Source organism: Lactuca virosa, chromosome 6 (assembly GCF_052849685.1).
Source record: "Lactuca virosa cultivar CGN04683 chromosome 6, Lactuca_virosa_CGN04683_v6, whole genome shotgun sequence".
NCBI classification, from domain to species: Eukaryota; Viridiplantae; Streptophyta; class Magnoliopsida; order Asterales; family Asteraceae; genus Lactuca; species Lactuca virosa.
Window position 1 is genome coordinate 121,500,420 of NC_136431.1, and position 26,771 is coordinate 121,527,190.

The following is a 26,771-nucleotide window of genomic DNA, read 5'->3' on the forward strand; positions in this document are numbered from 1 at the left end:
ATTTGTGATCTCTAAGTATTTTTTTTTAATGATTTTTAGGGTTTTTTTTAAAGTTTTTTTGTTTTCCTAATAACCTTTCCCTATATATATATATATATATATATATATATATATATATATATATATATATATATATATATAGTTAGATTATTTTGTTTTTAGTAACTATTGTGTGCCACAATGCACAGATCTGGACCATCGGATGGAATATAATCAAAGGTCATGATCTGAGGGTCTATGATAGTAGAAAAGGATAACATATACCATATAATCACACAAATTTCAGCATAAGGGCATTTTAGTCAATTCTATTAAAAAAGAAAATTTTCGGATTTTTAGGGATAATTAATTCCTTTATTTTTAAAAATCTGAATATTTTATATTAATTGAAAATTAAAAATCCGATTTTATTCTGTCAGAATGATAGAATGTTAACCATAAACTAGTAAATATATTTTTCGATTTTATTCTATCAGAATGACAGAATGTCAACCATAAACTAGTAAATACATTCTGAAAAGAATACACAAAATCAATTTTTGAACTAATAATATACCAAATAATTACATTGTATGTTGGTGATTCATTGAACAATAACAACATTCTGAAAGAAAAAAGAAAAAGAAACATCAAAATCTAACAAAAACACTAATCTATTCTGAGAGAATATTATTTTTTAGCAACACTTTATACATTGTAGCATAACACATTCTGGTATAATACACTCTCGTTCTCAATGTTTTCTTCCTTCTCCACATCAATGTTAGCCTCTTCAAAACCTAAATCCATAAAGAAAACCTAATCAAGTTTCAAAAATTAAAAAATTCAATGCATTCTAAGAGAATAAAAACTATAAATTCTGACAGAATGTATTAAAGACTATAAAGTTTGACAGAATATAGTAGAAAATAAAAACTATAAATTCTGACAGAATGTAGTAGAGACTATAAAGTCAACCATAAAGTATCACAAATTCATTACCCGTTACACAAATATACTTGTTGTTGACAATTATTCTCAAACATTCTAACAGAATACATTTATATAAAATAAATTCTAATAGAATACATTAAATAATTCAAGAGCTGTGATTGAATCATCAACACACATCTGCATTCATGAATTCAAGAAACAAACACACATTTACATTATCGATTTAGAATTACGAACACCAATTTTGACTTTTTCGAAACAAAATCCAACTTATGACTGTGAAGTGCAAGTTGTATCAAAATATTTCTTCAATCGAACAGAAATAAACCATTGAAGAAATCGAATCTAATAAGATGATGAACACAATCTCGATCTTGAATCAAAATCGAGATAAAATCAATCTCGATTGAGGTAAATAATTTCCAGTTATATCCCCTAGTTGTTGGATTACCGGACCAGAGAAAGCAGAACAGGAGGCTGCCGGAGCATACCTCCGTCCAAGTACCTGCAATCGCCGGGATTTCATCACCGTTCGCTCCTCGCTTCTCATTCGTGTTCACGGACCCCACAGCAGCGCCACTGCTCCTCCACATCCCCTTCTTCAGCCTCATCGACCCCAGAGTCCATCATCGATTGCGAGACGAGAGTATGTGCTCCCTTTTGGATCCGTCGATTGTAGAAGAAGAAGCAGAATCAGTGATGGTGATGGTGTTGATGCCGATGATGAAGTGTTCGGCCACAAACATAACTAGGTCAAATATATTTAGTTTATTTCCTTAATTGAATGATTACTTTATTTCCTTAATTGAATGATTTCAATTAAATGATTTCTTTAATTAAAAGTACAAAAGGTCCAAAATACCCTTTAATGATTTATTTAATTATTTATTATTTCTTGAATTCTCATTGGTGCATTTAGGCACACAATAGTTGCTAAAAACATTTGAACCTAGCTCTAACTATTTCTTTTAATGATTTTTAGGGTTTTTAAGGTTTTTTTAAGTATTTTTTTTATGATTTTCAGCAATTTTATTAAAAAAGCTGTGATTTTTGTAAATTTAAAATCAAAAAAAGATTTGTGATCTCTAAGTATTTTTTTTATGATTTTTAGGGTTTTTTTAAGGTTTTTTTGTTTTCCTAATAACCTTTCCATATATATATATATATATATATATATATATATATATATATATATATATATATATATATAGAGAGAGAGAGAGAGAGAGAGAGAATCCATGGAGAACTACATTCAAGGAATGAACCAATTAACTGTTTTATTAACAATGACTTTAGGTACTACATTTTATGTATGTGCATGTGCACATGTTTTTTAAAATGCGCATATGCACAAAATAACAAAATAATATGAATATGTATCAAAAATATATTTTTTTTAAAATACAAGGAATATTTTTGTTGATTTGAAAAGAAATATAAAAGTATTTTTAAAAAATTAAAATTATTATATATATATATATATATATATATATATATATTAAAGTTATGAAAGATTTTAACAGTAAAGTGGCACATTTTTTGTCAATTTGGTCCTCCAACTTACAACATTGACCCTTCATCTTTATGCTTTTGTTCACAAACAACCCTTTCACTTTGGTTTGAATTTTTCATAACCCTCGCCTTTTATTACATATTATTAGTATTTAGTCTTTTGGCAGAAATGGTCCCTCATCATTATTATTATTATTGTTAGACAAAATTACACGATTGGTCCCTGTGGTTTACCAGATTTAACATTTTCTTTTTGGTTTTAAATTAATGTTTTATTTATTAGAAAATACCCACCCAATACCATAAACCCACCCACCATCTGCCATCACCACCACCACCACCACCACCGCCAAAATTACATAAATGGTCCATATGGTTTACCCATGGAGACAAATTCAGTCCCTACTACCTGAAAAGACCAAATTACCCTCATATCAACGGACAAAAAGCAACCAACATGCTACTTTACTTTACAAAGCAATACCTTCCGACCCCGGCAACGCCGGGGTATCTTTTCTAGTTAATAATAAAAGCTATATTTTTTTCTTGCAAACTAGCGAATATGTACCTTATATTTCAAAGCAATATTTAGAAAAAGAAAATCTCAAAAAAATACATTTTAATGAATATATTTTATATATATTTTTGTGCCTAGGCGTATTTAAAAAAAAAACATGTGCATATGCACATGTATATATTTTTATTTCAATTCTTTTACATTCTCTTAGATATGTATATACATGCTCGTGTGAAATTTGATACCATTATGGATAAAAATTTTGTTGGGTCACTTCCATAACTAAAATGTTGATAATACAATAATAGATCTCAGCCCTCCAAATATTAAGATCTAATATTAATATCAACGGGTCATTTGTGTAATTTCTAAAAGTTATGGGATGAAATTGCAGAGTAAAATACTAAAAATGTATTATGGTCACTAATTATTATTCTATTTTTATTAAGTTCTTGGAATATCTCTATACCACTCTCATGTTTCCTTATTCCTCTCCCTCCCTCTATCTCTCTTCATATATATATATATATATATATATATATATATATATATATATATATATATATATATATATATATATATATATATATATATATATAACGATTTCAAACATTAAAACCTAAAACATTAAAACGTAATATCTACCAGTTGACACCACCATATGCTATCAACACCATCATTGTAACATCCAAAAATTTTACACCAAATTTAAACTTTTCAACCATAAATAAAAGTCAAATAGTATTGTTTACAAAAATGTTTTCAAATCAATATCCATCAGAGTGTCCCATAAACAGATCATAACATAAGGATGAGGAGCGGTACTGTCACGCCTTCGCCTTGCCACGATCTCCTGAAGTACCTGAAACAATAAACTGAAAACTGTAAGCCCGAGGGCTTAGTGAGCTACCCCCAAAATACCAATACCACACTGACAATACCATGTCAGCAACAATTAGTCAATCAATCAATCAACATGCATACTGGGCCATCGGCCTGACTGGACCGCCCTACTGGGCCTACAGTCTATCTGAATCCATCCCGAGCCTTCGGCATGACTGGTCCGCCTCGTGGGCCTACAGTCTCCTCGGACCGCTCATAGGGTATGTTGGCCTTCAGCACAAAGCAGGACCGCCTCAACCCAACCAGGAAGTAAATAACCATGTTCGCATAACTATCACATACTGACATATACAAACATCAAACATATCTGTCACACTGATCATCAATCATAGAATCCTCTCGTAACGAGAGTACCGACCTAGCAGGTCACTAACATACCAATCCTTACGGATCATAAAAGCATAACATACTGTCTACCCTGATTCCGATCTAGCAGATCAAATCCATATGTAGCATACCATAACAATAACAACTAAAGGGCCGACCTTGGTGCCGTAGACCCTATCGATATAGTAAGGATAACTCACCTCGCAGATGTCGACTCGAAAGGTAAACTCCAACTCTCGGATCACTTAACACAGGCTCCACCACCTATGACCATAGTACAATATACTCATAAGTCCTTAACTCTATAAGGTACTCCATAACCCACCAGTCAACCCCTGGTCAAAGTCAAAGTCCTCAGTCAAGGTCAACAGTCCATGTTGACCCCAACTCGCCGAGTACCCTCGGCTACTCGCCGGGTTCCTTGAAGCACAATCCAACTCGCCGAGTCATCGGGGTGACTCGTCGAGTTGCTTTGATTCTCGTTCAAACTTTAAGGCCACCCGTCGAGTTCCCTCCTTGGAACTCGACGGATACACACGCATACGCATCCTAGGGAAAACTCATCTGACTCGCCGAGTTGTTCTTCAACTCGTCGAGTCTTATGGTAATCTTCATCGGACTCGCCGAGTTGTTCATCTAACTCGTCGAGTCCACGGCCATCTTCATGTGACTCGTCGAGTCAACCTTGTGACTCGCCGAGTCCATTCAGTCCCTTTTCCATACAGACTTGTTTTGAGCCATGCAGCGGCTCCAAATGACAGATCCAGGCTTCTAGGGCATGCTTATCACGTAAAGTTGCAAACTTTACGTGCATGCATGGCTATAAAGGCTCTAAGTGCTTATTTTAAGTTCTTAATGGAACTTTATGCTCAAAAGGGACCTCAATCATGACCAAGACTGTAACTTTATGCTTATAGAATCCAAGGAGGGTCCAGATCTGAAGTTACAATCTCAGATCTAGCCCATAGCTCATCTTTCCAACTTAATGTCTCACCAAAAACCCTAAAACTCAACCAATAGAAAAGATTCATAAGGAAAAGGTGATTTGGTTACCTCCAGAAGATGATAACTGAGATAAGAGTTGATTTCCACACTCTACTTGCTCCAATCTCCTTCTCCTCTAAGCCTTCTCCATCCAAAGATTCTCTTTTCAAGCTTCAATCACACAATGGGCACACACACACACGTATTAGGGTTTTAAGGGGCTCTCAAAGACTGTAAAGAGGCCAAAGGAGGCTGAGGTTCCTTTAAATAGGGGTGCAAACCCCGGGATGTAGGGTTTCATCTGCCAGCTCCTACTCGCCGAGTCCCAATATGGACTCGTCGAGTAGGTCACTTAACACGCGATCCTGCCCCGCTGCTACTCGACGAGTAGGTCAACCAACTCGTCGAGTAGAGCTTAACCCAAAAACCTTATTTAAACAATACCTGAAAATCGGGGCGTTACAACTCTCCCCCACTTGAACTAGACTTCGTCCTCGAAGTCCGTTGGAATAAACAATGCCGGGTAATGCTCGCGCATCTCCGCCTCCGGCTCCCATGTCCACTCGGATCCCCTCCGATGTTCCCACTGTACCTTTACTAAAGGTATTTCCTTGTTCCGTAGAATTTTCTTCTTCCTTTCCATAATAGCCACAGGCCTCTCCATGTAGTTCAGGCGCTCATCGACCTGAATGTCATCCAACGATACCACTGCCTCCTGGTCCATGATGCATTTCCGCAATTGCGAAACATGAAATGTGCTGTGGATCCGACCAAGTTCCTCCGGAAGCTCTAGCCTATAAGCCACCCTACCAACCCTGGCAACAATCCTGAACGGCCCGATGTAGCGGGGACCCAATTTTCCCCTCTTCCTGAAGCGGATCACTCCCTTCCAGGGTGAGACCTTCAGGAGAACCATGTCACCCACCTGAAACTCCAGCTCAGATCGGCGTCGGTCGGCTTAACTTTTCTGCCGACTCTGAGCGGTCTGCAGTCGCTGTCTAATCTGCTGTATCATCTCGGTAGTTTGCAGAACTACCTCTGTCCGACCCATCACTCTGTGCCCAACCTCGCCCCAGCAGACTGGGGTCCTACACTTCCGCCCATACAACAGCTCGAAAGGCGGGGCGCCAATACTGGAATGATAGCTGTTGTTGTAGGCGAACTCTACGAGCGGTAGGTGGGAATCCCACTCCCACTGAAATCAATGACGCACGCCCTCAACATATCCTCGAGGGTCTGGATGGTCCGCTCACTCTGCCCATCAGTTTGCGGATGGAACGCCGTACTAAAATGCAGTCTCGTACCCAGTTCCTCGTGGAACTTCTGCCAAAAACGGGAAGTAAATCGGACATCCCGATCGGAAACAATGGAAACTGGAACCCCATGGCGAGAGACAATCTCACGGACGTACAAGTCGGCCAACTTCTCTGCCGACGAACTCTCCCGTATGGCTAGGAAATGGGCACTCTTGGTCAATCGATCCACGATGACCCATATAGCATCAAACCCCTTTGCCGTCTTCGGCAACTTCGTGATGAAATCCATCGCGATCCGTTCCCATTTCCACATGGGAATCTCCAGAGTCTGCAGCTTACCATGTGGCCTCTGGTGCTCGGTCTTGACCATCCTACAGGTCAAGCACCTCTCAACAAACCAAGCGATATCTCGCTTCATGACAGGCCACCAATAACTCGAACTCAAATCACGGTACATCTTGGTGGCTCCCGGGTGAATAGAAAAACGAGACTTATGAGCCTCCTCCATCACTGTCTGCCGGACTCCTCCGAACATTGGAACCCAAACCCGACCGTAACGGGTCAACAATCCACGGCTATCCTGAACAAACCGGGCGCTTTCGCCCTTAATCTTCTCCAACTTCAAGTTTTCCGGTCTCATACCCTCAATCTAAGCATCCCTGACCAAACCCACCAGCAGGGAATCCACCGCTATCCTCATACACCGGGCTGGGGTCGAGGACCCAGCTGACTTGTGGCTCAGAGCATCCGCAACCACGTTCGCTTTACCAGAATGGTAAAGGATCTCACAATCATAGTCCTTGACTACATCCAGCCACCTGCTCTGCCTCATATTCAGGTTTGGCTGATCCATAATGTGTCTCAAACTCTTGTGATCTGTGTATATGGTACAACGGACCCCGTACAGATAGTGCCTCCAAATCTTGAGAGCGAAGACCACCGCTCCCAACTCAAGATCGTGCGTGGGGTATCTCGTCTCATGCGGCTTTAGCTGCCGCGATGCATAAGCTATCACTCGTCCCCTCTGCATGAGAACTGCCCCTAAGCCTGTGATGGACGCATCACAAAATACCACAAAATCCTCCACTCCCTCGGGGAGTGTCAACACCGGCGCCTCGCATAAACACTTTCGGAGGGTCTCAAACGCCCTCTGCTGCTCCGGGCCCCACTGGAAATCCACCCCCTTCCTCGTTAGACGAGTGAGGGGTACGACAATCTTGGAGAAATCACGAATGAATCTCCGATAATACCCTGCTAAACCCAAGAAATTCCTGATGTCTGAGGGAGATCTCGGAGTCTCCCACTGCATAACCGCCTCCACCTTGGCTGGATCGACCAAAATCTCCTCCTGGTTAACGAGATGTCCGAGGAACTGAACCTCTCGCAACCAAAACTCGCACTTCGAGAACTTGGCATACAGTCGTTCTAGTCGCAGTACCTCCAGCAGCTCCCTGAGGTGCTCCTCGTGCTGCTCTCGGGTCTTGGAATATACCAAGATATCATCTATGAACACAATGACCGAGTGATCGAGCATCGGTCTGCAGACTCGGTTCATCAGATCCATGAACACTGCTGGCGCGTTGGTGAGCCCAAACGGCATCACCACGAACTCGTAATGACCATAACGAGTCCGAAACGCGGTCTTCTCCACGTCTTCCTCCCTCACCCTGACCTGGTGGTATCCTGATCTCAAATCAATCTTGGAAAACTAAGATGCACCCTGCAATTGATCGAAAAGATCGTCTATCCTTGGAAGCGGATAACGGTTCTTCACCGTTAACTTGTTCAGCTCCCTATAGTCAATGCACATCCTGTGCGAACCGTCCTTCTTCCTGACGAAGAGGATCGGTGCTCCCCAGGGTGAACTACTCGGACGAATAAACTGCTTGCCCAGCAGCTCCTGCAACTGAGATGACAACTCCTGCATCTCTGGCGGTGCCAGTCGGTACGACGCCTTAACGATAGGGGCCGCACCCGGCACTAGATCAATCCTAAACTCGACCTGCCTCTCCGGAGGCACTCCGGGCAACTCCTCCGGAAACACGTCAGCAAACTCTCTAACTACTGGGACCTCCGAAACCGAGGGCTGATCCCTAGTCCGCGTATCTACCACATACGCCAAATAACCGGCACACCCGTGCTGTATGTACTGTCGAGCCCTGGCTGCCGAACAAAACCCTGATCCCAGCCTGGTGCCCTCACCATATACTACCAGTTCTCCCCCACTTGGGGTTCGAACCACCACCCCCTGTCCCTCACAGTCGATCATGGCGCCGAAACGGCTAAGCCAATCCATCCCTACAATCACGCATACATCCCCCATGGGGATAGGAATAAACTCTATCGAGAAGGACACCCCGAAAATCTCCAACTCGCATCCCCGGTAGACCGAGGAAGCAAAAACCCCGTGCTCGTTGGCGATCGAAACTCGCAACGGACACTCAAGATCATCTATCGGCACACTGAACCTTCCAGAGAAGGTCCGAGATACAAACGACCGACTCGCCCCCGAGTCAAATAATACCAAAGCGGGCAAAGAATTCACTAAAAACGTACCTAACCACAGGTACAATCAATAAGCATAAGACCAATACAATAACTGAGACAGAGAATAGAAACGTACCAGCAACCACATCCGGTGCTGCCTTGGCCTCCTCGGCCGTGAGCTGGAAGGCGTGACCTTGAGCCTTCGGAGGCTCCACTCTGACTGGCCTCCCATCTCCATTCCTCACAGTGGCTGGCGCGGGACCCTGTGCCGACTTGGCGGCGAGCTGCGGACAGTTGGTCTTCACATGACCAACCTGATGACAATGGTAACAAATCCGCATATCTGCTGGAGCGGCGGACTGACGGCAGTCCCTGGCATAGTGCCCCTCCTTGCCACATTTGTGGCACCCACCTTCTGCTCTACAAACTCCCGAGTGAACCCTGCCACACTTTCCACAAGTGTGGCTCTGCTGACCCCCAGACCGTGCATCAGCGGTCTTAGACCGCTTAGGCGCCGGCTGAGACTGTGCCGGTGCCTGATGCTGCTCCTTCAGCTGCAGCTCTATCTCCAACTCACGCCGCCTCGCGGCTTCCTGTAGATCCAGGAGGGTCTCACAACGCTATGTAGCCACAAACTGTCGTATATCCGTCTTGAGCATACTCAGATAACGAGTCATCTGAAACTGCTCCGACGCAAACTCCAGGCAAAACATAGCCCTCTCAGTGAACATCCGGGTAATCTCCATCACAGACTCCCCATCCTGTCTCAATGTCAAAAACTCCTGAGCAAGCCGCTCCCGTTCCATGCGCGGAATGTAGCGGGTGCGAAACATATCCCGGAACTGCTCCCAAGTAACAGCAGCCCGCTGATCATCAGAATATGAACCTGTCATCAATCTCCGCCAGTCCTTTGCCCCGAGCCTAAGCAGGTTCAGAGCACACCTGACCTTCTGGTCAGCAGGACATGAGCACGTGAAGAAACAGCCCTCCACGTCAGACAACCACCGCATAGCTCTGATCGCATCCTGAGTACCATCAAATGTCGGGGGCTTCGTATTATCGAAGTCCCGGTACTAGAAGGCCCTGTCGGCTCCTCCTCCAACCCCTGCCGCAGTTACAGCCGAAGTGGCTGCAGCGGCTGCTGTCTCCGCCAGAGCTATATCGCTCATCAAAATACTCGACCATCGCGGTCTTGATCGACCCAAACATCTCTGGTAGCTGCGCTCGGAAAGCCGCAGCGACCTCATCATGCAAAATCTCCCGGATCCTGGCATCCAGCTCCTCAGTCCCCATCTGCACCACGGGCTCAGGTGCTACCGGCACCTCTGGCCCTCCGTCACCCGACCCTGACCCTGATCCGGATCCCGATCCAGACCCAGCAGCAAAACGTCTCGTCACCACCATACTGAAAGGTACATTCAAGACATCAGATAAACAACATAATATCGGGACACCAAAACCCACAAATCCTAGGGGTTGTGACTTCCTTGCTACGCGTATGGGTCCTGTGCTTTCAGTAGTACGGGCCCATACTACCTTCCACACCTACCCATAGTTGTCTCAAGTATCATCACAACGCCCTAACACTATACTCAACATAATATGCGCTCAACCCTCAATACTAGGGGACACCGCCTATCTCACAACTGATCCCACAGCTCTGCACAACTCACACCTCCATGGAACTTCCATCAGCCACTGCAGCGCTAGTGTATGCTAGCCGCACATAACGCTGGACCCGATAGACTTTCGAATATCCCATCCTACCCTAAGGTCGAATCAGACATTCTCAGGCTATAAGATCTTGACTATACACAGCCGTGATGCATATGTTGGATTAATGTCTAAGTCCATAACTATAATTGGTAAGACTTGACCCGACCCGGCATGGTCCATTTGGGTTGCATGGCATCATGCATTTGGATAGACTATAATGAGAGAAATAACACTTAAGGTTGGTTAATATATTATAAGTTCTAATATATTAATAAGGTTATTTAATTAGTATTGATCAAGAATTAATTTGGAATTAATTAAGTGATCAAAAGGAGACTAATTAAATATATGGGTTGATTGTGTAAATCACTCATTCTTATATATGTGGGCTTGTGATCCAAGATTCCTTATGTTGGACTAAGTCCATGGGGTGACCCATGGATACTCCATGGAGGTTAAAATCCATGGAGCATAAGGAATGGGTAAAGTTATGAGTTACATGGTGTAACCCTAATAGCCACCATATAAAAGAATCCCATGGCTCAAGAAATCGTGCACTAATGTGTGAGTGTGAGGGCTAGACGATTTCCAGGAGTGTTCAAGTTTCTCTCAAGTTATTCCAAGTGTATTTGGTGTTGTGTGAACCATTTGAGGTGTCACACTTGGGGCACTAGGCACTCAAGCTTCATGAAGACATTTTACATCAAAGAGGTATGTATTCTATCTTGTTATATTTATTATTTTGTATGTTAGATTAGGATAATACCTTGGATGTTCATAACTGTATGTATAATAGAGAAAACATAGATCCAAGGTATTTAGGGTTGCATGTACACTTAGGAGTGTTAGAATGCTCATAACCCAACAGTGGTATCAGAGCATAGGCTTGTTTTCTTGTTATACTTGCAAAAGTAGCTGAAAAATCGAGTTGGATGCATATATTCGATTGTTTTGGCTGGAATTGGACTAGGAACATTACCCTAAGATGTTTTTGGACTTATAAACTTGTTTTTGATGTGGTAATGTTCATGCTAATCCAATTTCTAAGATAACTGTCATAATTTCAAGATTTGTATTAGTTTGTATGTTCATGCTAATTTCTTGAAGATTGATGATTTGAATTATCTTGTTCTTATGAGGTTCTTAGATTAATAGAAAAGTTGTGTGAAATAGTTGTTTTCAATTCATTTTAATCTAAGAGTTGATTCCAAAGTGTGTTTTTGTAACTTGTCCTCAAGTTATATGAAAAGTCACATTTAAGAATCATAAAACTCATAAAAGTTGGCAAAGGTTACAAAATGAAGAGTCTAGTTCTAATTAAATGGTTTTATGACTCCATAACTTGTCCTCAAGTTATGGAGGTTCAAGAGTCTCTTCATTAAATTAAAAAAAAAAGTGTAACCTTAATTAGTTCCATAAGTTACAATAAAAAAAGTTATTTTTTTTATTAATTAGTTTAAAGTCTTCCATAACTTGTCCTCAAGTTATGGAACTTGAAGAGTTTTTTTTTTTTTTTTTTTTTTTTTTTTTTTTTTTTAATTAAAACTACTTTAAACTCATAAGTTATGAAATTAATTAGTTTTGAATTGTTTCAAAACTTGCCCTCAAGTTTTGGAATTTGAAAAAGTTTTCACTTATGAATACTTTAATTCCAAATTAGCCCTTAGAATTTTAAAAGTTAAAATTCAACCCTTATACTTTATAATATTATAAGTTAATAATATTTATATATATGTATAAGAGTAAAGTCAGTCTTACCGTTAGTAGGCCTCATTCACAAAGCCGGTATATAAGGGGGTATAAGGTTACTGCCTATAAAATGGCAGTTTAATGGGTGTCCACTCTCACTCACCGCTTCCTTGACCGGTGGAGGGTCGTTAGCCGAACAGGTAGGACAAGGACTATAATTCTCCCTTCATTATAAGTATAATGATAAATACTAAGTAACTAAACACTTATAAATTCCCAATCTTAGTTACTTAGGAAAATGTGAATAAGGTGCTAATCCATGAAATTACACTTTGCACTTTGTTTAAGCTGTTAGTGGAGCATGTGTGGTTAACCGGCACACTAACCTGGACTTAACAAGGTAGGCAAAGGGTAACTTAATGTTTATCATAGTATCGTTGGAGCGTGTGTGGTTAACCGGCACATCGATTGAGGGGTAAATATTAAGGGTACCAAGTATATTTGCATGGTTACTTCACACCTTGTTTTGTGATCCTCGGCATCCCAGTCACAAAACCTGAAGGGCACACTTGAGATTGAAACATGCCATTGAAAAGTTCAATGAATCTCAAAAGAATCTAGGAGTTTCAAAACCAATTAAAACCTAATAATACATTTCGTTTATCTTGGTGGAAATTGGTGAATCGTCATTCACCTACCTTCAAATATTTTATAGCTTGGATTACGACATCCCTCTTCCAAGTTATAAAATAGTTTGTTGGGTCCTAGCCTTAATATTTCATATTGGGTGTCATGTTAAGGACTTTAAATCAACTATCTTGAATATCTCCCAAAAAGATGTCTGGTCTAGACATTTATGATCTTCCCAAATCTCTTGAAACAAGCTTTCCTAAATGAAGATGATGTCCCATGGATATCATACTTCTTTCACCTCCTCCAATTATTCTCCCTAACCCACAAGTTCCTAAAAAGTTTAAGGTCACTCAAGCCCTATTGGCAAGGCAAGGTCTAGGTGTGATCACATCTTGGAGATGTAGTCACATATTGACAAGCCGGGAGAGTTGGGTGTCAAAGTCTTGAGAAAGTTGGTGGCTCAACTACTTTCTAAGTCACATAGTGAGTTCTTTTGGGAATCCTATGAAACAGACTAAGACAAGACCCTTAATGATCTTATCTATTTGCTAAGATCAACTTCCTAAAACGCTATGGACATTGACAATGATGACATTGGATATCCAGTAAAGCTCTCTCTTCCCAATGGAAAGGGATCGGCCATAGTCAACTCGGTTGACCCAATGGTAAAGAGAGAGGCGAAGTCTGAGATAGTCCCATTATCAAGGGTCCATAGGTAACTATTGCCAAAGGAAGGGGCATTGGTTACGAAGCTGCCAAATTTACCTAAGGATGTTAAAGTCAATAAGTTTGGCTCTACTTCAGGTAAAGTCCATTGTCTAACTCTATTAAGTACATGCTGATTCTGATCGCGAAGATGGATTTCAATCGCATGGTTCGGTGATCAGAATTTTGGGCTATTACTTAAGAGTTATGATATTTATATTGCTTAGGAATAGATAACAACAAGGTTTTCATATGGATTGTAAGGATAAGTTTTTCCGCAAAGTTTTAAAATAAAAGAAAAAGGTTTTGATTTTATTTATTTTAAGTATCCTTACAATGGCATTTGTGAAAAGTTGTTGCTTATAAGATTCCATTGATAGCAATATTGGAAAATGGATTTGATTCTTTCAATTGTGGTAGTGTCTAAATTTACCAAATAAGGAAAGTTTCTCATCACCCAAGTTTCAATTGGACCGAAACTTGGAATCATGCAAGTTGTATAGTATGATGAATGAGAACTTTCAGCTTTCGAAAATTAAGACTAATTCCTTGTTCACATGTATATGTAAGTCAAGTAAATGACTAAAGGGATCGAGTACACATTCTTGTGCACTGGTCAAGTCCACCACAAAGATCGATAAGACTATTCGTCATGATTTACTAAAGTTTAGTAAATATGGTTATACTTACAGGCTTAAGTGTAATTATGAAGCATTGGAAAAGTCTCGATGTATGGCACAACGAATGAGAAGAATCAAATTAGGCAGAAAGATAAAAGTTTCTCAAATCTGAAAAGATGGGAGAGTACTTTAGTATCATGTTTGTGATCATCTTAATGATTTAGAAATCATATCACAATTAGTCCTCTAAAGGTCATCTTAATGCATTCTTATGACTAAGAAGAGGAGTCATGAATTGTTGAAATGGTTAGATCAGGAAGATGAGTCATACTTCGTTCCAAAACAATTCTTAGAGTCATACTCCAAGATTGTAACTTGAGTGACATATCTTAAAGAAAGGTTTAAAACACTTGTCAAATGTAAGAGTAAAAGTGTCCTACTCTTGTACATTTGAAATTGGTAAGTTGTGATGTTTTGGATAAAACAAAGACCAACTAAGGCCAATTGTGTGAAGTGTTTGTCTTGATAAAGAATCCGCACTATCTCTTGAATATTTGGCAAGATAGTCTTATATGTCAAGAGGACAGTGGGAGTCTTAAATATCCTAAAAAGAATTTCAAGAACTAATCAAGAATAAAACCTGAGGTTCTTCACTAGCACACGACTTGAGGTTTATAACCTATCGTGTTGACATATTCTGTGCCCATTCCAGTTAAAGTTGGCTTTGCATAGGAGTTCTGAAAGTTCTCAATTGGTTGCATAACAACTTGGAAGCAATGGCAGACCCTGTACTGCCAGGTGGCAAGAAGTTAAGATTGCATAAGTTCAGTCCATATAAGTTTGGATTTGTCATTATCCTTGTCTTGTGACTATGGTTTTGACGATTCACATGGATAAGAACACATACACCATAAAATCTAAGGGTCATAAGGTTTCTCTCCGATTCATGAAAATGATGGTGAGGAAACACTTCCACCAAGTAGATTTGAAGCAGATGGCAAAAGGTCTAAACAATTGAGACTATGATTACGGCATCCCTTTTCATAGTTCTGAAATTGTTTAGACACACATGCATGCTATCTAAGGAAAGGTGTATGATTTTGATAAAGTTTTATCAAAGCATCTCGTATCAGAAATCTGAACTTTGGTAAGAAAGTGAATAAAGTATTGATTTCTAGAAGTCCAGCTGATTTCTGAGTACATGTCAAAGCTAGTGGGAGCATAAGTGTTATGCTAATAATCATCATGTTAGTGGGAGCATGATAATTATTATTAGTGTTGCAAGTTAGCAATGTTAATTATAGAAAACAAAAGTTTCAATTCGTGAGGCTGCAGGGATTGAAAAAGTTGTTTGCTATAATTAAGGGAGAGGATATACTTCATTTCAGTTCTAAAGGCTTAGATTGAGACCTTAATCATCTTTAGTCAAGAATATATATATATATGAATTTCATGTTGGATTGGTTCAACTTAAGGAAATTCTATATATTGCGTTCTCAAAATTCGATTATGATTACGGCATCCCTCTTCATAGTCAAATTTTGAAAACATGGCAAATAAAAATATTGTAGCAAAAGACTGGTCTAGAATCATGTCTTGTTGTGAGACATCATGAATCGTGTACCATTTGCTTTGGGTACAGGATCGATTGCATGTGCTATAATATTTGTCATTTCTAAATTTTTCCAAATGCCCAGAGGCATTAAGAAGGGAAAAGGTCTAAAATTGGATATGACTAAAATGATTAAGCAATTGTCGAGGACAATCTGAGGTTTACCAAAGATTGGTTGCTCAGGGACAGTTGGAAGTATAGTGCTAATTTTGGAAGGACCATATTGACATATTCTGAAAAGAGGCATCTCTTATTCAGAAGTGATAGTCAAAATGAGAATATGGAGTTGTCTCCATAGGTGGAAGTTATCTGTGTAAGATTAGAAAACTTAATGCAAGAAGCATGTCCAAAGCAATGTACTTTGAATATGAGACTTAGTTTCCATGGAGTTGATCTCCATTGGAATACCTTATAATGACTGTTGACAAGTCTTTGTGACTTTGTACATATTCATTACAGGAGGGTCAGTGCATATAAGTTTAAAATCTAAACAGATTTCGATAAATGATAGGAATTTGAAATTCTCACATTTTTCGCTAAGGATTTGGGAGTGTGAAATTAGAATCATTGAAATTATGTTCAATTGGTTTATTTCACAAAGTAAGGATCATAGACAAACATAGAGTGCATACTTGGTGTATGACAAAGCTATTGTTTAAGAAAAACATAGTGTACATGCTTGGAGCATGGGACAACTAGTGTTTTTAATTCAAGTATAAAGTTGATAAAACCGAAACAATGAATAATGAGTAATCAGTATGGTGATAAATAAAAGTGTTTATTTATATTCATAGGGTTTGATACCATATTTGATTCATTTATTCTTGTGTTTCACTTTGCATGTTTTGACTTCCAGAATAACTAAGTCGCTCTTCCTGAATGATTAAGTTATTCAAACCATCGACAGTCGGTCATATGTTGGAAGTAGATATGAATCAAGACTGCCATGGGTTGGTTTGTAGAGGTCCAAGTTGGTGGACAAAGTGGTGCTACAACACTCATGAGTGCTCATAAGTTCTGAGTATTGGATTCAACCCGCGTTCATTTGAATCACTTCATGGATTTTATCACGAGTGATCATGAGACGATAATATCTTATATTCTTCAAACCTAGAGATATGAGTTGTTACTATGAGTTGGTTATACATTGATTGCACGAAAACGCATTTGGTAACTCGATGTTATAAAACGTGCCTTTGTGTATGATTCAACAAGTAGTAGAACAAGCCATATGAGTCGAAGTTTATCCATTCCTTTTACCTTCGGGATAAAAGCGATATCTGTGGGCCCCTCGTGATTTAGCGATGACACATGTGAGTGCTTGGCCAAGCCAAGACTGATTTGATTTGTTCAATCAGTCAGTCATCATAAATCGAAAATCGGGAAACAACAAATGGACAGAGAGAATGATTATAATCCATGTCTCAGTCCATATGATATCTAGAATGGAGGAATTTATGATCCCTTATCTAATGGACAAGTCATTGACAAGGTCAGAGTTCGACAGCGGCTTTAAGAGCTACGATTGCCAGTTAGGTTTTGAAGTCATACGCAATAATAGTTTTAGACTTATCCAAGTGGGAGACTGTTGGATTAATGTCTAAGTCCATAACTATAATTGGTAAGACTTGACCCGACCCGGCATGGTCCATTTGGGTTGCATGGCATCATGCATTTGGATAGACTATAATGAGAGAAATAACACTTAAGGTTGGTTAATATATTATAAGTTCTAATATATTAATAAGGTTATTTAATTAGTATTGATCAAGAATTAATTTGGAATTAATTAAGTGATCAAAAGGAGACTAATTAAATATATGGGTTGATTGTGTAAATCATTCATTCTTATATATGTGGGCTTGTGATCCAAGATTCCTTATGTTGGACTAAGTCCATGGGGTGACCCATGGATACTCCATGGAGGTTAAAATCCATGGAGCATAAGGAATGGGTAAAGTTATGAGTTACATGGTGTAACCCTAATAGCCACCATATAAAAGAATCCCATGGCTCAAGAAATCGTGCACTAATGTGTGAGTGTGAGGGCTAGACGATTTCAAGGAGTGTTCAAGTTTCTCTCAAGTTATTCCAAGTGTATTTGGTGTTGTGTGAACCATTTGAGGTGTCACACTTGGGGCACTAGGCACTCAAGCTTCATGAAGACATTCTACATCAAAGAGGTATGTATTCTATCTTGTTATATTTATTATTTTGTATGCTAGATTAGGATAATACCTTGGATGTTCATAATTGTATGTATAATAGAGAAAACATAGATCCAAGGTATTTAGGGTTGCATGTACACTTAGGAGTGTTAGAATGCTCATAACCCAACAACATATACTAAACATCTACAGTTATGATGTCAATTGCATATGCAAGAAACCCTAGGCTAATATGTATCATATAATCAGGCAACTCTATCATGCGATTCCTGAAGATCCCTAGCCTAGCACTAGCATATTGTTCTAATATACCAGAATATCAAATAACTGTATGATATTTTGGGGTTTACTTACAGGCTCCGGCTGATCGTACCCTCTGCATCCTCCATCCTTTATTTTGAAAACCATTTTTAAAACTTTCCTTCCGAAAATCCCCTTGATACCAACTCACTCAAACCAAGGCTCTGATACCAACTTGTAACATCCAAAAATTTTATGCCAAATTTAAACTTTTCAACCATAAATAAAAGTCAAATAGTATTGTTTACAAAAATGTTTTCAAATCAATATCCATCAGAATGTCCCATAAACAGATCATAACATAAGGATGAGGAGCGGTACGGTCACGCCTTCGCCTTGCCACGATCTCCTGAAGTACCTGAAACAATAAACTGAAAACTGTAAGCCCGAGGGCTTAGTGAGCTACCCCCAAAATACCAATACCACACTGACAATACCATGTCAGCAACAATCAGTCAATCAATCAATCAACATGCATACTGGGCCATCGGCCTGACTGGACCGCCCTACTGGGCCTACAGTCTATCTGAATCCATCCCGAGCCTTCGGCATGACTGGTCCGCCTCGTGGGCCTGCAGTCTCCCCGGACCGCTCATAGGGTATGTTGGCCTTCAGCACAAAGCAGGACCACCTCAACCCAACCAACAAGTAAATAACCATGTTCGCATAACTATCACATACTGACATATACAAACATCAAACATATCTGTCACACTGATCATCAATCATAGAATCCTCTCGTAACGAGAGTACCGACCTAGCAGGTCACTAACATACCAATCCTTACGGATCATAAAAGCATAACATACTGTCTACCCTGATTCCGATCTAGCAGATCAAATCCATATATAGCATACCATAACAATAACAACTAAAGGGCCGGCCTTGGTGCCGTAGACCCTATCGATATAGTGAGGATAACTCACCTCGCAGATGTCGACTCGAAAGGTAAACTCCAACTCTCGGATCACTTAACACAGGCTCCACCACCTATGACCATAGTACAATATACTCATAAGTCCTTAACTCTATAAGGTACTCCATAACCCACCAGTCAACCCCTGGTTAAAGTCAAAGTCCTCAGTCAAGGTCAACAGTCCATGTTGACCCCAACTCGCCGAGTACCCTCGGCTACTCGCCGGGTTCCTTGAAGCACAATCCAACTCGCCGAGTCATCGGGGTGACTCGTCGAGTTGCTTCGATTCTCGTTCAAACTTTAAGGCCACCCGTCGAGTTCCCTCCTTGGAACTCGACGGATACACACGCATACGCATCCTAGGGAAAACTCATCCGACTCGCCGAGTTGTTCTTCAACTCGTCGAGTCTTATGGTAATCTTCATCGGACTCGCCGAGTTGTTCATCCAACTCGTCGAGTCCACGACCATCTTCATGTGACTCGCCGAGTCAACCTTGTGACTCGCCGAGTCCATTCAGTCCCTTTTCCATACAGACTTGTTTTGAGCCATGCAGCGGCTCCAAATCACAGATCAAGGCTTCTAGGGCATGCTTATCACGTAAAGTTGCAAACTTTACATGCATGCATGGCTATAAAGGCTCTAAATGCCTATTTTAAGTTCTTAATGGAACTTTATGCTCAAAAGGGACCTTAATCATGACCAAGACTGTAACTTTATGCTTATAGAATCCAAGGAGGGTCCAGATCTGAAGTTACAATCTCAGATCTAGCCCATAGCTTATCTTTCCAACTTAATGTCTCACCAAAAACCCTAAAACTCAACCAATAGAAGAGATTCACAAGGAAAAGGTGATTTGGTTACCTCCAGAAGATGATAACTGAGATAAGAGTTGATTTCCACACTCTACTTGCTCCAATCTCCTTCTCCTCTAAGCCTTCTCCCTCTAAAGATTCTTTTTTCAAGCTTCAATCACACAATGGGCACACACACACACACACATATTAGGGTTTTAAGGGGCTCTCAAAGACTATAAAGAGGCCAAAGGAGGCTGAGGTTCCTTTAAATAGGGGTGCAAACCCCAGGATTTAGGGTTTCATCTGCCAGCTCCTACTCGCCGAGTCCCAATATGGACTCGTCGAGTAGGTCACTTAACACGCGATCCTGCCCCGCTGCTACTCGACGAGTAGGTTAACCAACTCGTCGAGTAGAGCTTAACCCAAAAACCTTATTTAAACAATACCTGAAAATCGGGGCGTTACAATCATCAAAGCCTTCCTTTTTTTTTCGTTCAACAAATCTACAAAACCTACAACTCGATTTCCAGACTTACAAATCGATTTTAATCAGGAAAAAATTAATCTTGATTTTGCTTGAATGTGTTATTGTGAAGATAAAGGTCGATGATATGGACTATGTCGATGGTGCTTACCTGGTGATTAAGGGTTGAGGTTTTCAGCCTGTTAAGATAATGGTGGTAGGTAACGATTAGAGTTTTCACTTTTTTTTTTCATAAAACTAGGGCTTTACCAAGTGCACGAGAAATCAGGGAGATATGTGTGTGTATGTAAGAGAGAACGAGAGTTTTAGAGCCGACTACAAGGGTTCCAAGCGTTCTTCCTGATTTCGTGTTCTTGGATTCGAGCAAGCTAATTTCCGTATTTTGTATTTATCATCTACAAATCTGCTTTAATATTTATCATATACTAATTTGCTTTCTTTAACAACCACTTCTTGTTTGGTAGTTGTATTCATTGATGATTATATGTGTTATTTATTTTTTATTACCTTCAACACTACCGCACTTCCTGTATCATTATATTGTTTTTACCAAAGATGTTTAATTTGACTTTTTTTCGATTTTATCTAAAAACTTTGTTATTATGAAACCTATATTTATAATTTAATTGATCATTGCACTTCTCATTCTTAGGCGTTTACAACTTCAGTCTATCTTAAATCCATATGCTTGACTGTTCTTAATATCTTAATGGAATAAAGTATATAAACTTCATTCTATTTTAATTATGGCTAAATTGGTTGAGTAATGTTAAATTTATTTGACCCGGATGAATTTATCCATATTTTGAGTGTTTGTTTCTTTATAACTTTTATTTTAAAGCAATATATATTCTTTAATGATTATAACTATAAATGTAGAAACTCATATGTAATTTATATTAATTTTATTATTTATGATTATAACTCTAAATGTATATTCATTTATGATTAGAGGTATATTATGTTCAAATTAATGTTATTGAGTTTTTTTACTTAATGTTATTGATATTTATTTTGTATTTGACAATACACGAATAAAATCAAGGTCCTTCTAGACGCAATATTAGAGGTGTGCAATTTCACATCAAGACAACCATTTCAAGTTCAAGTCAAACGGTTCACCTAAGAAAAAACAAGAAACATATAGTCCATTGTGTTTTAATCATTTATGATTAAAACTGCATTGTAATTTTTTTTCCTATGGACTATGTTATAAATTCATTTACGATTACAACCATAGTTGGTTATATATATATATATATATATATATATATATATATATATATATATATATATATATATATATATATATATATGATGTCTTTTATTCATTTATAATTGTAAATGTATTTTTATTTATCTCTACAATGTGTTTTATTTATTAATGATTACAGACGTATTGTATTTTTTGTCATTATATTGTCTTTTATTTTTATATTTACAACTATAAAATATATGGTTACAATTATATTGGTATTTTTCATCTTTAGAAAATATAGTTAAAAAAACTAATTCAATAAAACTGTTAAATTGATTACTTTATATATCCATTAATGAATGAAATGACATGAATCAAATTGTATAAGGAAAAAATGTTTTTATTTATTTTGTAAGAAAACAGTTAATAAAAATTATTTATTTTGTCTATTAAAAAAACGTGTTTTTAAATAATTTTGGAATGATATTTTTATTGAATTTGTTAATTAAGAAAAAGATTATATTTATTTATAATATTTAGGGAAAAAAATTAATTAATGATATTACGTACCATATTTATAGGAATTAATTAATTATCTTTAACTTATCCATATTTTATACATTTGTAAAATTCCAGTTATATATATATATATATATATATATATATATATATATATATATATATATATATATATATATATATATATATATATATAGGTTATATGGAAAACAAAAAACCCTACAAATCATAGAAATGCATAAAAAATGTTTAGAGATCACAAATCTTTTTTTTAACTTTATATTTTTAAAAATCGCAACTTTTTATATAATTTCGCTGATTTTTTTTTGAAAAAAAAACCAAAAATAAAATAAATAAATAAATAGAATTAAAAAGAATCGGTTTTTTAATTTTTTTTATATATAATTAAGATCAAATAAAAAGTAAATATTTGGTACGGAGGGTAAGAAGTGCACCATTTAGAACTTGTTTTTTGTTAACCACTGAAATGAATCATCAGTTGATTGAAAAAAATAACATGATTCATAAAAAAATGTTCTCGAAAAAAGCATTGATAATTCATTTTTTATGAAAACAAGTTTTGATTCAATTTTCGGACAACTTTAGTAAATCCTCAAAAAACTGAAGCATCGATGAGCTTTTTTGAAATTTTTTTTTTACAAATCATATCTTTTTTGTGTTATCTTTTTTTTTGAACAACAAACTAATCTACTCCTAAATTACCATCTATGTCTCAAAAAAGACTTGAATCCATGACTTCTCAATTGAGATAGTCAGTTCTTACCGTTAGGCCAAAGGCCATTGGATTATTTTTGTATTATCTAAAGATTAAATTTTTTGATTCGCCAAAAATCATAAAATTGATGCACTTTTTGTACTTCATACTAAATATTCATCTTACTGGATATATAAAAAAGTTTGCAAATGATTCGCCAAAAATCATGAAAGTAGATTGATAAAGTAAGAAAAAAGTGTAAAAATTCAATACCAAACTATATTGAAGTATGATTGTCAATATAGGATAATATTGCACTTTAATAGATTATAGTTGAATAATTCATAATTTTATTTTGTTTTTTAATTTTAATAAAAGATGGTTAAGATGATTATAAGATAGTATGATCTAAATAAAAAAAGTTATTTTCTTTTGATGAAAGGAAAAAATATAAACATTCTATAGATCTAAAAAAAATTAGTTAATTCATAAACTTTTTTATATTATTTGTGTAGAATTATGTCTTTTAAATATAGTTAGAGACCAATACTTTAAGGACCTAAGTTGTAACTTTGAAGTTAGTGGCTCAAAATATGTGAATGTTTTGGAGGACATTTGAGATACAAAAAGAAAGTATTATATTTATATCTAAGAGATAATGTATGTAAAAGATAATGATTAATAATTTCAATTTTTAAATCTTGATTTGGCTTTTAAAATTCATATATGAATATTGATATTTATTTATAGTTTTATAATTTATAATCAACTTTTATTCTGAAATTTATAGAAAAATATGACATTATTTTACATTTTGAACATTATCACTGTTAGGTACGAAATTTCATATGTTCATGTATATATATATATATTATTAAAAGAATTAAAAAAGGAATTTTTTAATTTACATGTACATATGCAAATGTTTTTTAAAAATGTGCATATGCACATAATAATATGAGTATGCTTCAAAAATGCATTTTTTTTTGAATTTTTTTTAAATATTTATTTCAATATATAAGAAATATTTTCGTTGATTTGAAAAAAATATAAAGTATTTAAAAAAAATAATAGTTATATTTCTTTTTGCAAATCAATGAATATATACCTTATATTTCAAAACTAATATTTAGAAAAAAGAAATTCTATAAAAATGCATTTTAATGAATATATATTTTTTATGCATAGGTATACTTAAAAAAACATGTGCATATGCACATACATATATTTTTTTTTCAAATTTTCTACATTCTCTTAAATATTTATATGCACATGCTCATGTGAAATTTGGTATCTAAATTTATTATGGATAAAATTTGTGTTAGGTCACTCCCTCAAATATTATTCACAGTTGAACTTGTTTTTATATATATAATCAAGATCAAACAAAAAATAAATATTGGTATGGAGGGAAAAGGTGCACCATTTGCATGTTTTTTTGGTAACCATCGAAATGAATCATCAGCTGATACAAATATAACATGATTCATAAAAAAAGGTTCTCGGAAAAAGCATTGATAATTTTTTTTTTATTATTAAAACAAGTTTTGGTTCAATTTTCGGACAGCTTTAGTAAATCCTCAAAAAAAAAAAAAAAAAAAAAACGAAGCATCGATGAGCTTTTTTGGAATTTTTTATGCAAATCATATTATTTTTGTATTATCTATAGATTAATTTTGTTGATTCGCCACAAATCATAAAAACGATGCGCTTTTTGTAATTCATACTATTCCTTCTTACTCTCTCTCTCTCTCTATATATATATATATATATATATATATATATATATATATATATATATATATATATATATATATATATATATACCAATAGGGTAGAGGCCTGTGGAAACCATGTATTTATAAGATAGACAATGAAAGTAGATTGATAAAGTAAAAAAAAAGTTTAAAAATTCAATACCAAACTATATTGAAGTATAGATAGTCAACATAGGATAATATTGTATTTTAATAAATTAGACTTGAATAATTCATAATTTTATTTTTAATAGAAGATGGTTAAAGTGATTATAAGATAATATATTCTAAATAAAAAAAGTTATTATATTTTGATGATAGGAAAAAATAAACATTCTATAGCTCTAAAAAATAATTATTTACTTCAAATATTTTATATGATTTTTGTAGAATTATATCTTCTAAATATTGTAAGAGATAAATATTTTAAAGACTTAAGTTGCAACTTTGAAGTTAGTGGCTCAAAATATATGAATTTTTTAGACGACATTTAAGATACAAAAAGAAGTATTATATTCATTTTAAGAGTTAATGTATGTAAACGATAATAATTAATAATTTCAAAATTTAAATTTTGATTTGGCTTTTAAAATTCAAAATATGAATATTGATATTTATTTATAATTTTATAATTTATAATCAACTTTTATTCTAAAATTTATAGAAAAATATGACATTATTTTGCATTTTGGAACCTTAACCGATGAAAAAAACTATCATATTAACAATTTGACTTGGTTTAGAAAAGTTAATCGATAGCAATCTCCGCTAAAAGATAAAGGTTTAACTAATTGTCTAATGATAATAATTTTTTTTTTTAATATTAGATGTCAATAAATTTTTAAGAATACAACATGACATCATTAAAATCATACTTTAGAAAAATATCATTTGTCAATGCGGGAATAGCTCACTTAGTAGAGGTCGAAGCCTCTTAGACATGAGATCTCGGGTTCAAACCTCCGGACATATAGAAATTGACTAACTTGATGAATTTAATATATAACAACTAACCGGCCGTTAAAAAAAATGTCATTTGACACTTAACTTGATTTTTATTTATTAGGTAATATAGATATAGATACACATATAGATTTAGATTTAGATAAGGATAGATGAGAGGCTTACATGAATGAATAAATGAGACGACCGCAAAATCCAAGCCTGCTTCCACTAAGAAAATTTTCGGGTTTCATAGCTAGTGCTTGCAAAGCCGTTTCACTGTTCCTATCAGATTCAAGCACGATGTTAATTTGGGTGCATATCAATTATTTTCAACGCCACATCTGCATCACGAGATTCAACGCAAGATTTAAACCGATGTAGTTAAAACGAAGGGATTTGTGTTTAATATGTGTGTGGGACTGTGGGATGTCGTAGTGGGTAAAAGGACGAGTGATGATTTTTATACTACATAAATAACTGCTAAATATCCCAAGTTATAAGCTGCAAATATCGGACTTACCATAGAATCCAGCCATAATTGTAAGGGTAATGAGATCGCCACCAGCAAGTCCGGTGTACGGACCAGTCCCTTCCTCAGCTCCGGGTGGTGGTAAATCTGGAGTCACCGTCAGCAAGTATTGAAGCGTTTTCTTGTTTCCATGCCATGCAGCCAATTTCAACGGCGTATTACCGGATCCATTCGGAAGACGGGTCATAGACGGGTTCTGGGCCACCAAAAGCCTTGCAGCAGTGGTATTACCAACCTTAGCAGCATAATGGAGTGGGTTGTTTGCGCCATAAGGCGACGCAAACAGCTTATCAGCTGCACCAACTTCAATGATACGTTCCACCAGCTTCTTCATGAAACGTTGGGAGCGATTCGTTCCCACGGCTATGACTAGAGGCGTCTCTGACCAATATATAGCCGATCTGCTTTGTCATCAAGTCCGGATCTTGTTTGAAGATTTGACTTACAGATTCCCAATCGTCAAGCAAGGCCGCTTTGTAAATCGGAAGATCTTGAATAACGTAATTGTAAGTCATTTTGGTTATAATTTAAATCTGCTCAGATGAATTTC

At 36.7% G+C, this 26,771-nt stretch overlaps 1 protein-coding gene across 4 annotated transcripts; it reads right to left on the reverse strand.

The window, feature by feature from the left end:
• Positions 1-3,657: 3,657 nt before the first annotated feature.
• Positions 3,658-26,759, reverse strand: LOC145119984 (uncharacterized). Of its 4 annotated transcripts, XM_079055770.1 has the most exons (6): positions 26,213-26,759; positions 25,876-26,033; positions 20,521-20,737; positions 20,142-20,243; positions 19,289-19,352; positions 18,566-18,720 (listed from the first exon to the last, which is right to left on the reverse strand). In XM_079055770.1, exons 1-2 carry the CDS (start codon positions 26,553-26,555, stop codon positions 25,996-25,998), a joined length of 381 nt encoding a protein of 126 aa, XP_078911896.1. In that variant the 5' UTR covers positions 26,556-26,759; the 3' UTR covers positions 18,566-18,720; positions 19,289-19,352; positions 20,142-20,243; positions 20,521-20,737; positions 25,876-25,995. The 4 variants fall into 4 exon arrangements, with proteins under 4 accessions (XP_078911898.1, XP_078911896.1, XP_078911899.1 ...); XM_079055772.1 differs by lacking the exons at positions 18,566-18,720; positions 19,289-19,352; positions 20,142-20,243; positions 20,521-20,737 and adding an exon at positions 3,658-3,824; XM_079055773.1 differs by lacking the exons at positions 19,289-19,352; positions 20,142-20,243; positions 20,521-20,737 and having other exon boundaries at positions 25,876-25,974.
• Between the last annotated feature and the right edge of the window lie 12 nt (positions 26,760-26,771).

What these genes read in the sequence shown, in the direction of transcription:
- LOC145119984 (XM_079055772.1), bottom strand. Translation starts at nt 26,555, where the DNA reads ATGAAGAAGCTGGTGGAACGTATCATTGAAGTTGGTGCAGCTGATAAG. An exon ending in AATTATGGCTGGATTCTATG is followed by an intron (nt 26,034 to 26,212) that starts GTAAGTCCGATA and finishes CTCGTGATGCAG; the next exon opens with ATGTGGCGTTGAAAATAATT.